The 21,366-nt window shown below is 40.7% G+C and overlaps 1 protein-coding gene across 3 annotated transcripts in view; it reads left to right on the top strand.

The window, feature by feature from the left end:
- Fbxl17 (F-box and leucine rich repeat protein 17) overlaps window positions 1–21,366 on the top strand; it is a 421,711-nt gene that overhangs the window by 319,486 nt on the left and 80,859 nt on the right. The window contains exon 8 of one of the 3 annotated variants that reach the window (XM_076914670.1): window positions 6,979–7,130. The exons of the other annotated variants lie outside the window; for them this stretch is intronic. Within the exon in view, the coding sequence (XP_076770785.1) occupies window positions 6,979–7,115 (137 nt within the window). The 3' untranslated portion in view covers window positions 7,116–7,130. Of the gene's footprint in view, window positions 1–6,978; window positions 7,131–21,366 lie in introns of those variants that run through there. 3 annotated transcript variants of the gene reach the window in all.

Consider the following 21,366-nt stretch of genomic DNA (forward strand, 5'->3'; position numbering starts at 1 on the left):
TCCTAATCTTGTCATGCCTCCAAGTCCTATTGGTCCCAAGAACACAGCTTAGCCATTCTGTTCAGCACTTCTCTCTTCTAAGAGAAAGCTAAAGTGAGGGGCATGTCCCTCCCACCTTGGGATTATCTTAGTCTTATTTAACCAGATTCTTCTTGGTTAACATATTGTTTCTTTTTTTTTTTTTTTTTTTTTGGTTTTTCGAGACAGGGTTTCTCTGTATAGCCTTGGCTGTCCTGGAACTCACTCTGTAGACCAGGCTGGCCTCGAACTCAGAAATCTGCCTGCCTCTGCCTCCCAAGTGCTGGGATTAAAGGCGTGCGCCACCACTGCCCTGCTTAACATATTGTTTCTAGGGTCTGGGTTTTTTGTTTCTGTTTTTGTTTTCGTTTTTTTCCTGTCTCTATCAAGGGAAAACTCTAACTACTTCTTGGGGGTGCTAAGACATCTCGGGGACGTCTTTGCATTTTCTGTATAATGTATATATTTAGATATATTTTCTCCTGTAATAATTGCATGTGTGGATGTGTGGACACACTAGATGACTTCCACTTTGGACCTTGCAATCTGTCCTAATTCAGTGCCTGCTGTCAGTGACTCATGGAATAGGTAGGCCTAGCTCCATTTGTGATACAATTTTTTTTCAATGAAGAAAGCATTTGCTGAGCACTGGGATGGTATATATTTAACACTGTCTGAGGGAGAAAATTTCCATCCAGCACCCAACGGCTTTGCATTTGCATAGACACTGCCTGCGAACCTCAGTGGATTGTGCCGATGCCTTCGTGGGGGTCTAGAGCTGTGTATTTTGCAGTGTCTCATTCACCTGTCGGTATATCTTATTGGTCTACATAGGCATTGGCCTGTAGTTCAGTTCGTTTTTATGAATCCCAACAATGAGTTAATTCAACAGACATTGTTATAATAGGCTCTTTTTTTTAAAAAGCAGACTTCTGCAGTTGCTGTGTTCAGTGTGCGGTTCTTTGTTTGCTTCCATGAAAAGACCATTTTCTTCTTTTGTTTTTATTTTCCAAACATACAAGGGTCACTAAACCTCTTTAGAAACTGCCTTTGAATAGTCATCCTTTGTGTAGAAAAACTACAGTATATTCCTTAAATTAAATTCAATCAACTACATTTGTGGTAACTGGGCTTAAAGACATCAGTGAAAATACCCAGGCAGCTCTTCCGATCAGGGCGTTTGTCTCAGCTGACTTTACTGTGTACTTACCCATTGTGCTTCAAACGACGAGCAAAATACCCAGGCTTCTAATAGGCAAGTACAATATAGACAAAAGAGAACACTGATTTAGGGTCCTTGTGTCAAATGCAGTAAAACACTCTGTTTATAGCAGGTCAGGCTTGGGTTTACAATTAGCACTAATTACTGAGGAAAAAAAATCAAAACCGCAGCTTTAAGGAAGGACACTTTTCACTGAAAGATCAAAGCCTGTCTCTGTAGAATAGGGAAGTCTCTAGCACTTAATTGCACTGAAGTGCTAATTGGATTGTAAGGTGCTTTCATGAGTTGCTCCAATTAGCCAGCCATCCCTGACCAAATCCAAAAAGAAGAGATTATGAGTTCTTAGAGCCTTTGTCTACAAGGCTGTGATTTGTATACCTGAGTGAGTGTAGCCCTGCCGTCTTCTTATGTAAATTGAGGTCTTTGGGGTCTCAGTTATTAGCGGCCCATAAACAGCTTTGAAGATAAAGCTATCCATTCTATATAAAGTATTAACTGTGTACTAATGATAATGGCACAGCATTAAATAGAAACACATTTTATTAAGATTCTTAGTTTAAAATATGGGAGTTGGGCAGGTACAGATCTCTTCTCAGTGTTATCGTCTCTCGTGGTTAGGATGCAAGTAGTCTGCAATACAAGAGTTTGTATTACATTTCATTACTCTTCACTTGGACTCATTTTCTGAAAAGGACAGATAATCAGCAATTTCATGGTGTTTATTTTCTAAGTAATAAATGTTTACCCCGAGCATAATTCAGAGCTGTAAATGCTTTGCCCATGCGCTCTGTGCCCTGTGCTGCTTCACTGTGGCTGTTCCATCAGTGAAAGCGCTCCACATAAAAGCTCATAGCAAAGTGATTTCTTTGGACAAAATTATCCATTCAAACAAAGCGAGTGGGAACCTTTGCTTGGCTCCTGGTTGACCCCATACAAGTGAAATAAAAGTTGGCAGCTGCAGTGTTTCACGTGTCCATATTAGGCTGAAATCACAATACAGCTGTAAAAGCTCCATCAGAAATAGGTCTGCTAGGACTCTAGTCATCGCTGTATCCCTCAAATGTGCGTTTGGACACTTGCCTGGGTGACAAATGTGCTGAGTCTCCTTTGCCTAAGGAAAGGAAGTCTGTAATTTTTCCTGGATTTTTAGATGTTGTGAATTGCCTGATGATATTCCTTCATTATTAGAAAAGACTCTCTACCTCTCCCCACCCCCTAGGATTTTGTTGTTGTTGTTATTGTTGTTGTTGTTGTGAAAAGCCTACAAAGAATTTCCAAACAGTAAAGTTGTTGACTTTTTTGTGCTGAGTGAATATGACCTAAGATGTAGTAAAGAAATAACTTGAAATCCTGTGATCCCAGGGTAAACATGCTTTTTGCTAGGAGTTTATACTTTAGGGTAAAGGGAACTATAATAATGGTAATGGGACCTAATCTGATGTGGTTTGTACTGCACACACACACACACACACACACACACACACACACATTTTATTTAACTTTTTATTTACCGGTTTGGGACGAGAGTCATGACTGTTATTTCCATCTGTGACTAACAGTGTCTGCCTACAGTAGGTCCTTAATAGGTGGATGGATGTGACCGGTTTGCTAGTGCCACAGCCAAAGAGCTCCTAACTCCAAGGATAAACCTTTTATTGGTGAAAATACGTGCATGTTAGTAGGAGATCAGAACCTGGCTGTCATAGAAATAAGAAAATCGTTTCTTCTTTGGTAGTTCAGCTCTTGCTCTTCCAAATATTTTAGGGTTTTGTTTGTTGGGTTCTGATGAGTTTTGTTGTTGTTTTGATTTTTGTCTTTTCTTTATCATAACTTTGTAACTGATGGCTTCCAGTAATGACTGTCCTAATAGAGTGGGTTGTGTACTCAGGTAAGCATAGCACGGTGCATCACAGCCTAGTAATCCCAATACTTCAGAAGCTGACTCAAGACTACCTATAGGACTTAGAGGCCAGCCTTGGATGACTATGTAGTGAGTTCTAGGCTAGCCTGGGATACAGGATACACCCAATATTTCTCCATTTTGATTGCCTCAAAAATGGAGAGAAGAGAAGGAATTACTCATCCAGCTTTCTTAGCTTAAAATAACGATCATAGGACAGGGAGTGTGGAGCAGGGAAAGAGTGGCTGCCTGCATACACAAGTACCACAAAAATAAAGTAACTGTCGCACATGCAATTGTTACACTGTTGCCAAATGGCAGCCCATCTTTAAGCATTCCTTTATAGTTGTTGAAATAACTGAAGTCATTACAAGAAATTTATGAAGCTATGTAAATCACTGATATCTAGTTAATTCTTGTTCTAATTTATAAAAACATAGTTGGCTTATGGAGCTATATTTTGTCCAGATAAACTAAAGGTATCATAATCATCATTGTGTGCATTCATGTGCATTATGTGAATGTGGGCACACACGTGGAGATCAGAGGATACTTTCTGGAGCCTGTTCTCTTCCCCCATTGGAGATCCCAGGTTAGTGAGTGCTTTTAACCCCTGAGCCATCTCACTAGCCTAGCAAAGTTGTTTTGAAGAAACAATTTTTTTTAACATTTCCAGTTTTTTAATTCTAGAGATACAAATCCATGGGTATCATAAACGTATTTAATGATGTAAAGAAACAAAATACCATTTGGCACCAGAGTAATAACAATAACCTCTATGTAACGTCTTTCAATTTTGCATATAAGTAATATTTCTTCTACTAGTAGGTATTCCTCTCTTTAGAATGAGAATGCTCCCTGTGTCAAGGGCTGTGTGCTGCATAGTTGGCTCTACTCAGAGTGGTCAGTTACTGGAGCAGCATATGCGATGGGATGATGGCACTCAGAGTGAAAGCACAGGCTACCAAATGTCAGCAGCGCTTTCGCTCTACATGAAAAAAAAAAATCTCTGTTTTAAGTTGTAGCTTTTGGTTTTTTGCTTTGCTTACACACACACACACACACACACACACACTTCCCCACTAGAGCTGTTTATGTGTACAATTCAGTGCTATTGTACAACCATCACCATTACATTTAGAACATTTTAGCCACCCTAAGTAGAAACTAGATTTTATTTTTAATTTTAATATGATTACCTCCTTTTGAAGAGTTAACAACTTACTTTAAAGATCTATAGTGTATATAATATTGCACTGCATTTATAAATTCAAAGGCATTTTACTATCTAATGAGTCATATTTACTACATGGGATTACTAAGTAAAATCATCTTTATAAAGATGTTCATCTTTGCTTCTCCAAGTCCAAGAGCCCTTACTTGTCCTCTGTGCCATCCTCCTCATCCACACATGCCTCCACCCCAGCCTGTCATCATATGAAATGAGGAGAAAACTACAAGTAGTAAATGGTTTTTGCATATCCAGTCCCATGCATTTTTAAATCAGAAATTTAATTCAACATCTATTAAAGAAATCGCGCTTTACACTAGTTCCACAGTATTCACATCGTGGCAAGGTTAGATTCATTGTGCCTTAGTCACTAGTCTGACTCTCGCCCAGCCCATAGTGCCTGCTCCCTCCCTACCTCTGTGTGGTTCATCGGAACTTGACTGTGTTTGAAGTCCAGTATCTGCATCCTTTGTGTAGATCATCTATTGTGTATCAAGTGTTCCCGCCCAGCTTGGACTAGCGCTTCTTTGTAGCGAGCCAGATTCATACTCCCACAGTTTAGAAAGCAGACTTCACCTTCTCTGACAGTCAAATGGTTGTCTTCACTCCGCACACAGCCTCCTGGGTAGACCTGCTCATAGCATGTGATGCACTGCTGCGAGTCCCTCCCGTGGTCCCTTCCTTTTGGATTTTGGAAATCTTTCAGGCATGGATTATAACATACTTGTGTCCCTGATTCCTAGCACAGTATCTGACCAAGAGAAAGAGGTCGTCAGTCACTAACTTTTAAAAGCAACTGTATAGTCAGATCTTCCTGCTTATGGTCAGCTAGCCAGCCCCAGGCCGCATACATTCCTATATTTATACTTTTGTTTATTCATCAGAGGTGACTGTCACTCTGGGGAAAGAGACACTCGGGGTAATGAACATCTGTGTACATGTGGTGACTTACTTAGGTTAAATTGTGCCCAAGAACCAAGGCAAATAAATGAACTACCTGGCACACAGGAAAATCCCATTTCCACAGGAGCAGGACTGAAGAGGAGCTGAGAGCAGCTGCAGGCACGGAATTCTGTGCCTGTGCCCCTTCATTACATCAGTCCTGGCTTTGATTAATCCGGATATCAGTTTCCACAACAGAATAAGGCCCAGGGATTTGTCTCTGAAGTAGGAAGAAAGGCTGGCAGACTAATTTTAGCATTGGAATAGATCTACTGAGACAGTCCCTGCAGTTAGGTATGGATTTTATTGCAAAGTACCAAGTAAACCCTGAGCTTCCCTTGCCGTTGCAGAACAGGGTGAGCTCACAGATGAGTCAGGGGTCTACAGAGGATGCTGGGAGCTTAGGACACATCTCTGCCTACACATTCAGCTAGTTGCTGTTCACTCTACACCGTTTCAGTCATCACAAGGTTGGAAGGACCCAGCAACTGGAGTTATTTTTTGGCAATAAATGATAGACTTGGTCCTCATGTCATGAGACCTGTTACATAACATTGTACCTTGGGGAAATGTACTTTCTGGCATGATCCAAGCATTACATTAAAATACACCATGATGGAGCATGGTGCATGTTCCTCACACTGTGACTGCTGGAGGACACCAAGCACATACTCTAGTGAACTTGCAGAATGAGAGCAAGAGGGAGTGAGGTTGGTAAAAGCAACGGGAGACATCTCACAGTACATGGACAGTCTTCTGTTTTGACACAGGGCCTGACCCTATAGACCCAGCTGGCCTAGAACTTGCTACATAGCCCAGGAGTGCAGGGCGGTGGGGGAAAAGGGGGTGGCTTGTATGTCTATCTGTGTATGTGTGTCTGTGGCCATGTATATGTGCCTGTGTGTATCTGTGTGTATGTGTCTATGAGTCTGTGTTCATTCTCATGTGTGTGTGTGTGTGTCTCTGTCTGTCTGTCTGTGTCTGCCTGTCTGTGTATGTGTGTATGTCTGTGTCTATGTATGTAAGCCTGTGTGTGTGTTTCTGTCTGTCTCTGTCTGTGTAGCTATGTTTCTATGTGTAATAATCATCCCAGAACACTCATTTTCTATGTAACTGACTAAGAAGTTGAGAATGCATGGGATAGATCTAAACACTTGTAAATATACCTCTTTATAGAAAGTGCTTTCTGTACTCTGCCATCACCAAGACTGTGAGTGATAATTTCACCATCAGCATCCTTAAATGGAAGTTAATGACAAGCCTGAGTACCGAAGGCCCCTGTGTAGGAGGACAGTTTGATAGCCCAAGCACTCATCAGAACTGTGGTGGCGTGTGTGTAAGAGGTGGCTCTTTGATGTAAGCACCAAGGCTGTTACCATGGAGACTGTATGATTCAAGTCACTTCCTGGTGCTGAAGCACCTGACGATCATGTCTCCACTATTTCCACAGAGCCTTGACCAGAGTTGACATTTTCAACTATAACATGCTAGACTTTAAGAAAAAGTGAATCTAATATTATTATTATTCATAAATTAAAGGTAAAATTTTGATAATTGCAATAATCCATGTAAATATTAAAATAATGCAAATTCTTTTTAAAATTATTTTAGAATTAAAGCAGGGTTATCTTGCATATTATTTCTAATGTTATACTTTAACTTTAGATCAAAACACAGGTTTGTCCAGTATATATGTGAGACCTACCACAACATGTATAAGAAGTAGGTTATGGAGGATGCTAACAGGTAAGGGCTGGAAGAAGAAACTGTCGTTCAGGGGCATGCCAGGAGCACCTGCGTAAGTATCTGCTTAAAACCGTTCGCTGGCCCATAAGGAAGTAAGTCCCTGGGACGGGGGCATGTGAAGGCTCTCTGTAGAACAGCTAATAGACTTGGGGTATAGTGCTTTGTAAGGACTGCCAGGAACTGGCATAACTATAGAAGGAAGACACTTTAGGCTTCTCTTTTTTCACAAACAGATGTGTGATGTGGGCAGTCCCATTTTGTCAGCTGGCAGCGGTGTAAGAGCAGACACTTTTATGTTAGTGCAGATGGTGATAGAGCCGGGAAACACCAGTGGCAGTGGGGAGGGGGACAGGAAGGCATCTGGCAGCTTTCCTACTCCTCCACCCACCAACAGGAGCTGCTGTCACTCTGTCTAACATGCCAAAGTCATCACCTTGACGGAGAAAATTATGCCCTCTGCTCTATTTCATGACCCTTGAACTGTTCAGACACGCACCATGTCAGTAGTCAAAATGTATTACAAGGACACAAGGCCTTCCTCTTCGTGCAGAATGCTCAAGACACAAATTGCTGTTGAGGGATACATTCTGCGTATTGATGGCTACCCCTCCACCTGTGGGGATGACAGATCATCTTAAAGCAGTTCCATGGATATGAACAACAAAGATCCATCTTCATGCTTGTAGGTTTCCTTCTCAATAAACTTGTTAAATAGATCATAATCACCACTTATATATACTTACACACACACATATTTGTGTATTTGATGTGTGTGTACACATGCATGTATCTTTGCATGTATGAGGATGTATGTACATCTTTGATGTATGAGGTATGTAGACATGCATGTAAAGGCCCAAAATTGTCACAGGGTTTCTATGTCACCATCCACTTTATTCATTGAGGCAGAATCTCATTGAACTCTGAGCTTGTGAGTTCCAGCTAGTGGCCAGATTGCCTTGTAAATCGCCTGTTTCTGCCTCCTGAATACTGAGGTTGTAAGTAGCTGTCACACCTGTACAGCTTTTACATAGGACCTAGAGATGGGAACTCCTGTTCCCACCCTTGTGTGGGAAGTGCTTTGCTGTCCGAGCCATCCCCTCAGCACACCATTGAATTTTAGAGTAGATTAAGGATGCATCATGTGGCCAAAGTACAATCAAGAAGTGTGTGTGTGTGTGTGTGTGTGTGTGTGTGTGTGTGTGTGTGTTTGAATTTTATTGCACATGCATATGGAGTTTGGTCATAAACAGCAGTGGATCATGGACCAGAGGGATCTGGTGAGAGACATGTATAGTCTACTAGGTAGAAAACTGTTATGTGCCCCTTTAAGAAACTCTGTGTCACTACTGAGCACAGCCATGGTATATGGTGTGCATCAGTTTCTCCTCACACCAAACTTCTAAATGTCAATCCTTCAGAATACTTAAGGCTTTTCTTCCTGACTAAGTTTTTTTTTTTTTTTTTTTTTTTTTAAATTTAGCTGAAAAGCAACTTTTCCAACCAATGGGGAAAAAGGGGTTGCCTCCTTTCTGTTCCAGTGTTAGAGCTGTTTGTTAGCCTGTTACTTCCTGCTAGTGCTAATTGGCTGGGTATAGCGAGCGCCTGTGGAAGCAGATGTTCACGCCCACCCTTCCTGGGTCTGTCCGGACACTTCCACCTGCAGAGAATCCAGTCCGGGCTCTTTGCGCACAGGACGTCTTACAAAGTTCTGCTGTAAGGAATTGTGATCCTTGACACTGGGAAATTGAGAAAACGCAAAGGGAAGAAGGAATAATCAAGATGTGACTACATAAAGCAAGAGTAAACCATGTGAACTCAAAATTTCAGGAATTGTGAAGGCTGCAAATTACTGTCCTAATTGTGAAATCTATGCAAATTCTCCTCACACCTTCTCACCACCTTCACTGCCTAGACTTGATTACTCAGACGAACCAAGGCTTTGTCTTAGAGTCACTCACTTTCATTGCTTTTCTTAATTTATTTTCCTAAATTATCTAGTAAACCGAACAGTCTGCCCCCCCACCCCCACCCCCCACCCCCACGAAATAGATTTCCTGAGGCATTAGTAAAACTGCACAGGTTTTATCCCATTACCTTGGCTTGGTGTGAAGAGTGCATCATTCCAAAATCACTCATTTTTTTTATTGGCTCTGTGTGAGATATTTTCTGTGGATCAGCTTCAGAACAAGTTCATTTCAAGTGTAAGGAATGAACTAATGATACTATCTTTCAGTACATTCCGGGTGTCAGACTCTTAACATGAATTTTCTGGAATCTCAAAAGCACCTGTACAAGGGGTTGGAATCCCTACTCTCAGATAAAGAAACCAAGACTTGAGCTTACATAACTTGCCCATGGTTACATTTCCAATTGCAGAGACAGAGTTAGTATGTTTAGTCTCTGACATCTAACAGTATACTTTTACCTATACCTTTGGAAAGAAAACCAGATGTTGCCAGCACCCATGCTGTGTATATAGGACAGAGTTTTGAAACCTTACTATATATGTGACGGATGGGCAAGCACACTGGAATGCCAGGTTCTTGATATAGCTGCAGGAATTCCAGGAACTTGAAATTTTAACAAGTGCACTAACTAATTCTGAAATATTTCTATTAATCAGCCTCTAAAGGTATAAGTATAATCATATCTATCTTCTATTCATTCATTTATTGTGTCGTATCTAGAAGAGTTTTTATAGTAACTTTTCTTAGTAAAAAAAAAAGATTTATCATACTAGTCATGTTTTTGATAGTTTTTATGTCAATCCCCTTATTGATAATAATCTTTTCCATTCACTGTGTTCATCCCAAGAAAACCAGAATTGAATTTGCTTTTTTGAGGTTAGTTTCAGACATTATTGGTTTTGTGCACATGTGTGTGTGTGTCAGTTTGTGTATGTGTGTATGAAGTTAACGCAAATGTTAAGGTTTTTTCACTTTAATGGAATCCTAACTTAATACTGATAGTTGTCAGTGTCTTGAAGGACATTTCTTTTGACTCTGTTAACCCTAAGTGTTGATTGCAATAAATAGAATCAAGTTCTTGAAGAGGTAGGCTCTTCTGAAACCAGCAGGAAGTTACTTTGGAAATCTATGCCTCAGAAGTAATAATGAATTGGAGTAAAATTTGTGGAACGAGACCTTTTACGATCCAATTTTTGGTTTATGAACTGTGATCTTTCATAATTTGGTACATTTTTATTGGAAATGTCAGTTTGTAACACTAAAGTGCTGCCACATTTTGTAATATTTTAAAAGGTTTGCTTCAGATCAGTTTCACAATCAATGGAATAGTCTCCTCTGTCTCCTTTGCAGCCTTTTGTCAGGGCCAATGGCAGCACCCCTGAGCTGCCAGGTTGTCAGGGCCAGTGGCAGCACCCCTGAGCTGCCAGGTTGTCAGGGCCAGAGGCAGCACCCCTGAGCTGCCAGCTTGGTCAAGTGAAGGGCATTTGTAATCTCTCTTAACTATTCCCTTTTTGAAAGTGAATCATCTTCTTGGTAGTTATCATTATTAATTATTTCCTTTGATTTTTAAAAATAATTCAACTGCTACTACTCCTCTAAGAGGCTTTATTTTTCCTAAGATGAAGGTGTGTGTAGGTAAGAAGAGTGCATTGTGGTCGGTATTGAATGAGTATTCTTTTGTGCTGCATTTCTTCCCACTTTTTGCATTAATTTCACTCATATAAAATATCTACTTGTCACAGACATTCTATATCAGGGGATATAACAGAAGACAAAATCCTTTACAGCTCACAGGCTTTATTCTGTAAAAGGCGATTTTAAAGAATCAGTGGATGCACCATGTGGCCCTCAGGCGACCTGTTTAAGGTGTGTCAGTGAATTGATGAGTGAATCCACTCCAGCGCTTCACGGTGAATCTGTCCTGAACATCTATGTTGGATCAGAGTAGAAACTGTAATCTCTGTAACTCTCAAGCCTAAATTTATGGACGATAAAACTGAAACTCAGTTTTCCTATAATTAACCCCGATGCATCCCTGTCTATCGGGTCTGCTGGCCTTTTCCAGGCATTGCACCTTCCAACAGAAGTTGATCTCAACTTGCCTTTACTCAGAATCATCTGTGATCAAAATCATTTTCTCTCCATCTGCTTTCTTTTCATTTATCTCTGCTTTTAAAATGTTTTCTTTCCTGTAGACTCATGAATATGCCATGCTATGCCAACCTTCCTTGTCTAATTAGGAGAGAGAACCTTGACTTTGGAGATTGTCATTCTCCCTGTGTACCAGCCTAAACAATTAGAATCAGCTGCCTTTGCCTACTAATGAGTCCTCAAATTGGATGGAGGGAATTGAAATCCAGTGTTTTCCTTTCCACAGCCCTGCACTCTGAAGCAGCTCTTCCTCGCAACTTCCAGGCCCACTGCTTCTGATTCATCTGTGATTCAGCCTAGCTTCTGAACTGATACTTCCTAATGTGACAGCCTTAGTCCCTTGCAGCCATTACTAATTTAAATTTTTTTGTCTGTGATTCAAATATCTGCCAGAAAAAGTATTTAAATAGTCTCATTTCATAAAGAATATAATATAGTTATTTTTGTCTATCTTATTGTGGTGTGTGTGTGTGTTTGCTTATCTGTTTATGTGCAAGCACACATGTTTGCTCAGGCCCTGTTTTTTTGTTGTTGTTGTTTTTTGTTTTTGTTTGTTTGAAACACTTTTTATTGGTTTTGGATATACCAAGTAGTCAGAAGATAGCCAAAGGGCACTGTTTCTCACTCCAGAAACAGAATCACGAGCATGTGGCCTCATGCTCTGCTATTGTACTGTGTGTTCTGGGGCTCTAGTTTACGTTCAAGTGCTTGAAAGGCAATCACTTTTCTGACTAAGCTATCATTAACCTCCCCATTCTATTTTGTATATATCAGTAGTATTTACCTTTCTAATTACTTGAAAATAGTACATTAAATAAAATGTTTTAAAGTCCTAGTGAGTCAGTTTCCTAGCTCTTAGTATTTAAATACAAAACTGTTAAACATCTCATTTTATTTCCAGAGATGTGTCAATTCTACATATAAATATATATTTCATACATGTACGAAACGTCTTATGAGAAATATAAGACAATTTACAGTGTTGTCATTAGTAACAATATGATACATATGATTAAGTATCAGAATAATTGATGAACCCAGTCAGTGCTCTTTTATTTCAGAGGAAAGAGAAATCAATGTGAATTAATTATTTTGAAAAGCTTCATTGAAGATCTGGTATTTGCACTTGTCCATTAATATATTTGCCACACCAAAGACCTCTATTGATTTAATTTAGATGCTGAGAAAGAAGCCAAGGATTCTTTTCAGGTTTCATGGAAGGATAACCTGGGGAATGAGGTGTCATTATGGGAGAAAGATGTCATGTAAGCTGGCTTGAGTGGAAGTAAAGAGTTTATGTTTGACTTTCTGAAGTGTGCTGTCTGCTACTGCTCCGGTGGGGATGGGACCTGGGAGAACAGAGACAGTGAATGAGGTGGACTGAAGTCTCATGTAATAGCCAACTTGATTCATAACATCAGACAGCTTATACTCTGCCTGTTAAGAAAAGTCACCTGAGTAAAGTTCTCATGGGTTCAAACTGTATACAATGACAAGGACATATGCTTCATGTGGCATAAACATGTTTTACCATCGAAGTATAGAAAGAGTAATTTAAACATTTAATTGAATAACAGCAGCGAGCAATAGTGAGTAATCTTCAGTAAACTCACTCCAGTACACCTGAGAGGGCATGAAAACACATTCCAAGAACAGGTCCTTGTTTTCGAAGAAACCTAGGTCATAAGACTCTTGTCTTCTTTCCTTGGAGTTTCACAAGCAATCAAAATTTTCCTCACAGGATTTCATTCTTGGAGTGTGTTCTGGCAGTATCCAACAAGAAGATAGGAGTACTGTAGGCCAGATGAGACACGAGGGCTAGAAATGAAACAGAAATTGAATGGAGTCTGTAACACTCACAGTAAGGTGGATAGATTCAGGCCGGCAGCAGCGTTCCTAGCGTCCATTTCCTCACACACACACCAGACCCTTAGAGCCAAGGGTGTCGCTCTGAGGTAGAACATTTGCAACCTATGCAAGAGCTTCAGCTCAGCTGAGAGCTGCAGCACCCAGGGGGCAGGGTAAGGACCTGACATGCCTTTCACCTTTCAAAAGCCCGTGAAGACACTCTCAGAAGCTCCCTGGCATCAGCAATGGCTGAACTCACGGAGGTGTATCTGACCTCTGAGAAGGGCGGGCTTTTTCAGTGGGAATAAAGGAATCGGAGCTGAACCTTGAGGAACAGTGTGATTTCTCACAGAAGCTGGAAGAAGACAGGAGAGATGAGTGTGTCATAGAGGGTAGATAGAAGCTAGTTTCAAAGCGAGATAACCAGCTTGGAGGTGCTGGGCAGGCCACAGCAGAGTGGGCAGGGCGAGGGTCTGCTGCAGCAGTGTGTCTGTCTCCTCATGCTTTTGTCTGGTGCTTGTGTCTGGAGTTGGGTATCATCACAGTGTGTGTCTCACTAGAGCAGGGTTTCTCAAAAAGACATGGTCACAAAGCATAGTTTGTGTACATAGTATGTATATATGGGTATATATGTATAAATTAATTTCTTAACTATTCTAAGAAAAGCTGGACTCTAGTGAAGTCTCATTCACACACACAATGTCATTCAGCTAGAATATGTAAGAGTTTAATACACTGTTTGTGCCACTTAAAGAATTTAAATGGTTTTGCTTTCATCTTTGGTTATCTATCCTAGGTCTGTATTTTTAATGCATTTAGCCATTTAAAATAAAATTCCCCCACCTGTAAAATATATTCCTTAGGGGTCTGAGGCATTTGGTGATGTATTGAAATAACCTTTGTGAGCCCTAAACTCAGCAAGCATTGGAAGAACTTCAGTCCACAGTCCACAAAAGCCTACCAGCACTTCCTTCAGACTTAACCCTTTCGTTGTCAACGGTTATGTCAGGACGCTCATCATCTCCAGCAGGTCTGCATGTGACCTCTATACGAAACTAATAAGGTTAGTTGTCAAACACGATGCTGAGTTTCAGTAATACTGAGTCAAAGCATGAAAACTTGCCAACACCTGAAAACTGTCCGCTGGCATTTCAAGACTGTTAGCAATACAGAAAAAAAATTACTTTTTAACTATTAAAAGAGTTAGGTGATTATAAATTAATGCGAAAAGCAATTGCAAAAAATAAACAAAAGGTTTGAGGTAGAGGAACCTTCAGAGATACAGCCTTTCCCTCCTCCAGCCCCTCCCTGCCTCCTCTGCTCTGCCCGCAGCATCCAGCATGCTTCTCACCTCTTCTGAAAACCCTTGCTAATCCTGATGACCTGCCTGGCTCCAAGTCTTCCTCTAGTTACAGCCTGCAGCATTGCTCAGGGTTCACCCCTTCCCTCCCCTCCCCTCTACTCCTACTAAGTATCCCTGCACGTTTTTTATAATGTTTTAAAAATCAGGAAATAATGTTTATAACTTCTGTCTATGGAGGTCAGACATGGTGCGTGACCAGTGCTGCAAAGCCATCTGGCTCCATAGGTTTCAAAGCCTAGCTCTACAAGAAGGGGTTGTCTGCGTCTGTCTTGCTTTCCAGCCACAAAACTTGTGTTGTCACAGCTGAGCTGTTAAGATGGCCATCTTGTACTTTATCTTCTTATTCTGTATCTAGTTCGCCTTCAACACTAGACTGTTGATGATAACAAGTGGTTATTTAACACACTACATCCTACCTGCAACATTATTTATTTGTATCACAGTGACTTTTTCATTTTTAGAGAGATAAACTGAGACTTAGAGAACTAAGTTAGTTTCCTGGGTGGTGCAGGCTAGTGAATGTGTCAGAGCCTGGCCTCGGAGCCTGCTGACCTGGCTCTCATGTCCCCACTCGTTATTGATTGGCCATCTGGTGAGAACATGCTCAAGGCTGGGATGTAATAGTGAACCAGCTTTCGTCCTGACCTCCTAGGACTCTGTTTACCAAGGTCTGGTTACTGAATCTCCTCCGGTGGCCCAACTGGCTAAACTATGCCTGCCATTAACTGCCAAGATAGATACTTCCTCCAGGTACCAAGGGACATCAGCCAAACACCTGTTCTGCCAGAATCTTGAAGCTGTCTTCTCTTACTGCCAATGTGATGGTCACTTAATAGATGTTCCTCACATCTGCAGCGTACTTTAGTTATTGTGACTCTGTTTCTTTCTGAGTCTTCCAGTGTTCTTTTTGGCAAAAGAATAGGTAAGGAATATAAGATGAAAATTAAGCAAGAATATTTCTTATACACATTGAAAGTGTGTTTACACAGCTTGAGTCAGAACGCTCTGGCACATCCAGCCCCTGAGCTGGAGCCTGTAATGAGTCCTGCTTTTTTTTTTTTTTTTTTTTTTTTTTTTTTTTTTTTTTTTACATTACCCTGTGACCTGCCACCTAGCCAGTCCATTATGACAATAGCAGCAGCAACTGTGCCCCATGCATCACACGGTGACAGCCTTTCCAGTGTGTTCCTGCCATTTATTAGGACATTAATGGCCAGCCATTCTCCAGATGCCCAGCCGTGACTATTGCACAAAGAAAACATTAGTTTTCTTGGACGTTGCTATTATAATTCGGAAATTAGTTTTGCCTTCATGGCTGCATCACATTTGGAATCTCTCTTTGATGTTGTTATTAGTTTGTGCTCGTGGTGCTCAGGATAACTGTCACACATTAATCACATCCATCATGTGATTCTTAATTTGCTCTATTATGACAAATGGATTTAGACACAAACTTGCAATTACCTATTTTGAGGTTAATAGCAGAGTTGGGGTTGTAATTGGTTCCCAAATATTCAATTTAGAGGAATTATTTCTCACTCTGCTCTAAAACATACTCTAAATGAGCAAATTGTATTTTTTACTATCTCTGAAAAATTGTGCCAGATGAGACCATATGAGACACTGGAGCATAGTAATAGGCCCATATGCTTTTTACTGGAACAGAATTTTTGTGCATCGTAGGGTATAACTCTATCCTTTGCCTTTAATTTGTTTGTTTACATCATTTACCTTGGGTCAAATTATTCCAAAATATTTTACTTTGTATACGCTCTGTGGAGTATCATATGGCGATTACGCTGGTTTCAGGTTACCTGGCTTGCTAACTTCTTGTAGTTAACTGTTTTACTCAGCTAATTTGATATAGTGTCTAAGAGTTCCAGTCCTGGCGTTCCAGAGGGTGGAACAGGAAGATCTTGATTTTAGGGCTAGCATAAGCTATCCATGGCAAGATTTTGCTACCCCAGGCTAAAACAGTAAGGGTCTTATCTCACAAAGTGCATACACAAGTTATTAAACTTTTCAGAATTAACTTTTATATGTTTGTGTGCGAGTCTTTGCCCGTGACTGTAAGTGCATGTGGAGAGCAGAGGCTCAGATCACCTAGAAGTAGAATCACAGGCAGTGTAGCCAGCAGGCATTGCTGCTGGGAACCAGGCTCAGGTTCTCTACAAGAGCAGTATGTGATCTTAACTTCTGAGACATTGATCCAGCCCTAAACAAATGCTATTTTCCCTCCTTGGGTCTTGATTATTGCGTGTTGGAAATGGCTGCTGATCTGAAGTGCTCTCAGGAATCCCCTCTCTGGGAACAGGGTGTTGGTTCTGGGTGCTTTCTGGCTATAGCCACCTTGACCTTTGGGTCAGCAAGGGTTGAATCTGCTCCAACCACTGCTAACTGCCACCCCTTGTTTATTTGAATTCCTATGTATCACTAGAAGACCACACACATCCACTTACTGCCGAAAGACCTTCTCTAACAGCTCAGAGTAACAAATCTATAGGCATGTAGGATGCTGGCCAGCATCAACCAGAAAAGGTTTTGAAGTGTGGCAAGATGGAGTTGGAGGATGACACTGGCGACTTCAGCAGCTGCATCGCAGCATGGGGATGACGAGAGTGCTCTTCCAGCTCTAAGTCTTGTTTCGTCTGCTTCTTGCTGTGCTGTGCGCAAGCCACTTAATTTGTCAGGGTCTTCATCTTTTAAATCATGCTTTCAATTTGATGGCATGGTTATGAGTTTTAAATAAGTAAATTTGTAAAGTTTTGAACACTTTGTTACTCTTAATTTGTTGCTCTTTAAATACCAGCTGTTGCTATCTTGACCATCTTGTGTATCCTATTAGCCAAGGTGAAAGCCTTTCCCCATAGCTGTTACTGGGTGACCCTTCAGCCAGTTCTTTGATGAGCCATTGTGAGCATGTCCTGTGTCTCTCTCCCAGGCAGGATCTCTAAGACTGAGAATTCAACTCTTCCTCCTAACTAATGACTTCTGGATTCTGGGGTCAGCCCTGCTCATTAAAACATATGAAACATATTTTTCATTGAAAGTATTTTCAAATATTTGAAATATTTTACCTTCTATTCTTCTCAAAGCTAATTACCAGAGTTTTCTTTGCTGTTTCATATACATTGTTTCTGGGCCCAGTCCCTTACTGCTTGCTCTAAATTGGTGAATAACTATTAACATATGGAGCCCACAATTGAACTTAATAATGCCTGAGCAGTGGAATAAATTATATTCTCTTGCTTTGCAGGTTTGTAGTCTGTTGGACTAGGGGTTCAGAGGAAGATTCTCAGGGATTTGAGCCGTCCTCTGTGTGTGCACTGTCTAAAGACCATGTCCAGACAGCTGCTCTCACTTGTAGTTAACTGCCTCCGTAAGCTCTCTTCCCATATGTGAACACACACTAAGCTATTTTTGGTACCCTTGGTATTTTAACCCAAATAAAAGCCTTTTTGTTTGTTTGTTAAATGTCATGATCCCCTTGTTACCAAGAGAATTATGAGAAAGGGGATATATATTGGGAAAAACATTTGTCAGTGTTTAATGTTTTTTGTTTGTTTGTTTGTTTGTTTGTTTGTTTGTTTTGAAGTGTCTTTCTTAGTATTATACACAGATTGGATCCTCAGTGCAGTTGTAGATATTAACAGTCATTCATTGTTTGCTGGGTACTAAGAACTCTTTTTTTATTTTACTTCATATAAGATAGTAGGAATCATTATTGCACTTTCATGCAAAGTCTTTTATATTCCAAAGTATGTTTCCTACCCTTTTTATCCTCCAACCCCCTTGTTTGTGTGTGTGTGTGTGTGTGTGTGTGTGTGTATCCCATTATCCACTCTTATGTTGATGGACATCTAGGCTGGCTCCATTTCTTAGCTCTCATGAATAAGCGCAGCAATGAGTGTGTGTGTGTGTGTGTGTGTGTGTGTGTGTGTGTGTAAAATATGGAGTCCTTTGGGTGTGTGCTCTGGAGTGGTATGGCTGGATAATATTATTTTGCTTTTAATGTTTTGAGAAGCCTCTGTATTCCATAATGGCAGGACTAGTGTGCGCTCTCAGCAGCAGTGAATAAGGATGCCTCTTTCCCTGCACCCTTGTCAGTATTTGTGCTGTATTTATTGACAGTAGCCATTCTGTCAGCAGTGAGGTGGCATCTCAAAATAGTTTTAATTTGTATTTCCCTGGTGACAAAGGATGCCGGACACTTCTAAATGTGTATTGCCTTTTGTGCTGCTTTGGAGAACTACCTGCCTGTTCATGTCATTAGCCCACTTGTTGGTTGGCAGAGGTTTTGGGGGGAGGATGGTGCTTAAGTTCTTCAGTTCACTGAAAACTATCTTAGGTATTTTGCAGCTAGGTTCTGGTTCTCGGCTGCATTTTATCGAATAAAATGTCTCACATAACCTACTCAGGCTCACACAGCTAAAGTGGGCAGGAATCAAGTCCCGTATGTTCGTATAGCCAGGGAAGGAGGTGAGTTTGATTTGAAACCCACTTGAGAGTAGCACAGCCGGGTTTATGATCTTAAGATGAAGACTGTGCATCTGCAGAGGGAAAATCAGAGAATAGCTATTGTGCCAACAAAAATGCCACCACAAGGCTTTCAAGAGCGTTTAGGTGAGAAATGGTTTTGCCAGGTAAAACATTGATAGAGAAATCATGAGTTGAGGAGTTGTTGATTCTGCATTTGAATGCCTGGGATTTGATGATTGTGCATATAATATAGTCAAGGGAGGTAAGGAAGCTAGGGTGACTCCAGTGGTCATGGCCTCAGTACAGCTATACACAATAATAAAGAAAACTGCAGTCACACATGCATGCTATAGGCAGGTTCTCAGAAACCAGTTAAGGAGTGGATGGGCTGCTCAGGCTCAAGTTCTGTCATAATATAATTACATAACTACCCTGGCAAAGTCTGTTCTGTCTGTGGTAAGCAAAGTCCCTTGAAGACCTTTTTCTACAAGAAAATGGCTTTCCAAATGATGCCGTTGGGGAGCGGCAGTGCCCATTTGTTTGTGTTCCAAGGCTTTTCTCATAAGTGTTTATGAGGCTAGTGGTCACTGCGTGTTTCTAAGGGCATCTGTTCTGTTAGGAGACGTTTGTTGTTGTTGCAGCGTGGACTAGAGTTGGCAGGTGGTGACTGTGAGGGTAGCCACCTACTACTACTAGATGGATGTCAGTTTATAGGTTCTAGAGTGACCCAGGTGACAAGCCTCTGGTCCTGGGAGTTTCTAGATTAGGTCCATTGAGGTTGGAAGACCCACCCTGACTGTGGGCTTGAGTCTTCTCTCATCAATTAACTCTCTCTTGAGACACACTCAGAGGTGAGTTTTCATGATGATTCTGAATCTAGTCATTTGCCCATAAAAATTAACTATGGCATACTTTTATATTCAAAATAAGCCATGAAGAAAGATTATAAAGCTTATAATTTAAGGAACAAGGGGCTTTCCACTTGATAGAGACGCTCATTTGTTGAAAAGATATATCAATGAAAACTCACTCATTCACTGTTTTAAGTCTAAGCAAACATGCCATGAAGGTCAGCCTACCGGAAGCAAGGATAATAAGAACAGTAAGCACCCAGGAGCCCAGACATCCAGATACAACAAGGTGCACTTAGCTAGCCAGTGTGTTCTAGACATACAGAGCATAGGCACCCTGTAGGCTAAGGCAAGTCCGTCACCATGTCACCTGTCATAATGTAAAACCATGTTCCAAAAGTGGGGGCGGGCAGGCTTTAAGCATTTCAACCTAGGAGCTAAAGCCCAGGCCACAATGCACAGGAAGCTGAGCCTTACAATGTCTTGTCACTGTAATGCTAAGGCAGTGGCTCTCAGACACCTCTAGTGGACCTGGCAAGTATTCAGCATCTTCCTGTCAACCTGTGAGAAACGCTGTGGAGGTTTGACAAGAAGCTGGAAATAGAGTTCACTGAAAGAATGAGAACAATTATTTGTTCTTTATAATTAACTTAGTTAATGAAACATTTACATAATTCTAACTGTAAGAATTTAAAAGGATACAGAGTGAAAGGCCACCATCTGAGCTGTAACAGGACCCCTGAGTCACTACTCATTCCTACTAAGAGATATTTACCACTCTGTGGATAATTTCTGCCTATCAAGCCAACAGACAATATTTCTAGTGTCTTTTGGTTTTCCATCAAGCATACTCTGTTATACACACAGTTCTGCCACTTACCATTTTCATCAAATAGCTATGACGATAGACAAATAAAAATAAATAGGTAAATAAACAAGAAAGAAGAATTCCTCATTACATAGTCATCTCAAGTCTAAAACTGATCCAGGAGCTCTGTCTCTGACAAAAGGTGTGCACTGTGTGGTTATGGGTAAAGATTAAGTGTGGTGTTATTCAGGGAGAGTGTGCTGGGGTTTAGGGTACTGCTTAGAATGCCTAACTACACATACTCTTTTCTCTGCAGCTGTAACATGTGGGTCCTAACCCTTCTGTCACCCATGAGACAGTTTCAATTGGTTGAGGAATGAGAATAGCGTCTGTTTCCTACCTTGCTGATAAGAGTATATAGAATGGCCAAGCTTGAAAACAAAATCTAATTCTTAAATGCGTAGCACTGTAGAGTAGTGTACAATCTGTCGTAAGTGGCTGGGAAAATCTCCTATCAGATTATCAGTATGTGGGGCAAGTTTTTTGTTTGTTTGTTTGTTTTTACCATTTCAATAAAAATAATTGTTTTCATAGTGATTGGTTTTTACTTGTAAAAATATCATATATTCTGAAAAGCATTAGAATGATATTTTTGTCATGTGCCTTAGCTTAAGAAATGTTTACAAAGTCATCTTAAGTTCTGTCTGTCTGTCTTCCAAGAGTAACCACCCTTCTGACTTGAGGAGTTAGCATTCCTGGACCCTCCCTATGCTTCTGCTCCAGTTGCTTGTATCTGAAGAGTAAACACCACTTCTTTGTGGGTTTCAGAATTTTATA

This window comes from Arvicanthis niloticus, chromosome 17, assembly GCF_011762505.2.
Source record: "Arvicanthis niloticus isolate mArvNil1 chromosome 17, mArvNil1.pat.X, whole genome shotgun sequence".
NCBI classification, from domain to species: Eukaryota; Metazoa; Chordata; class Mammalia; order Rodentia; family Muridae; genus Arvicanthis; species Arvicanthis niloticus.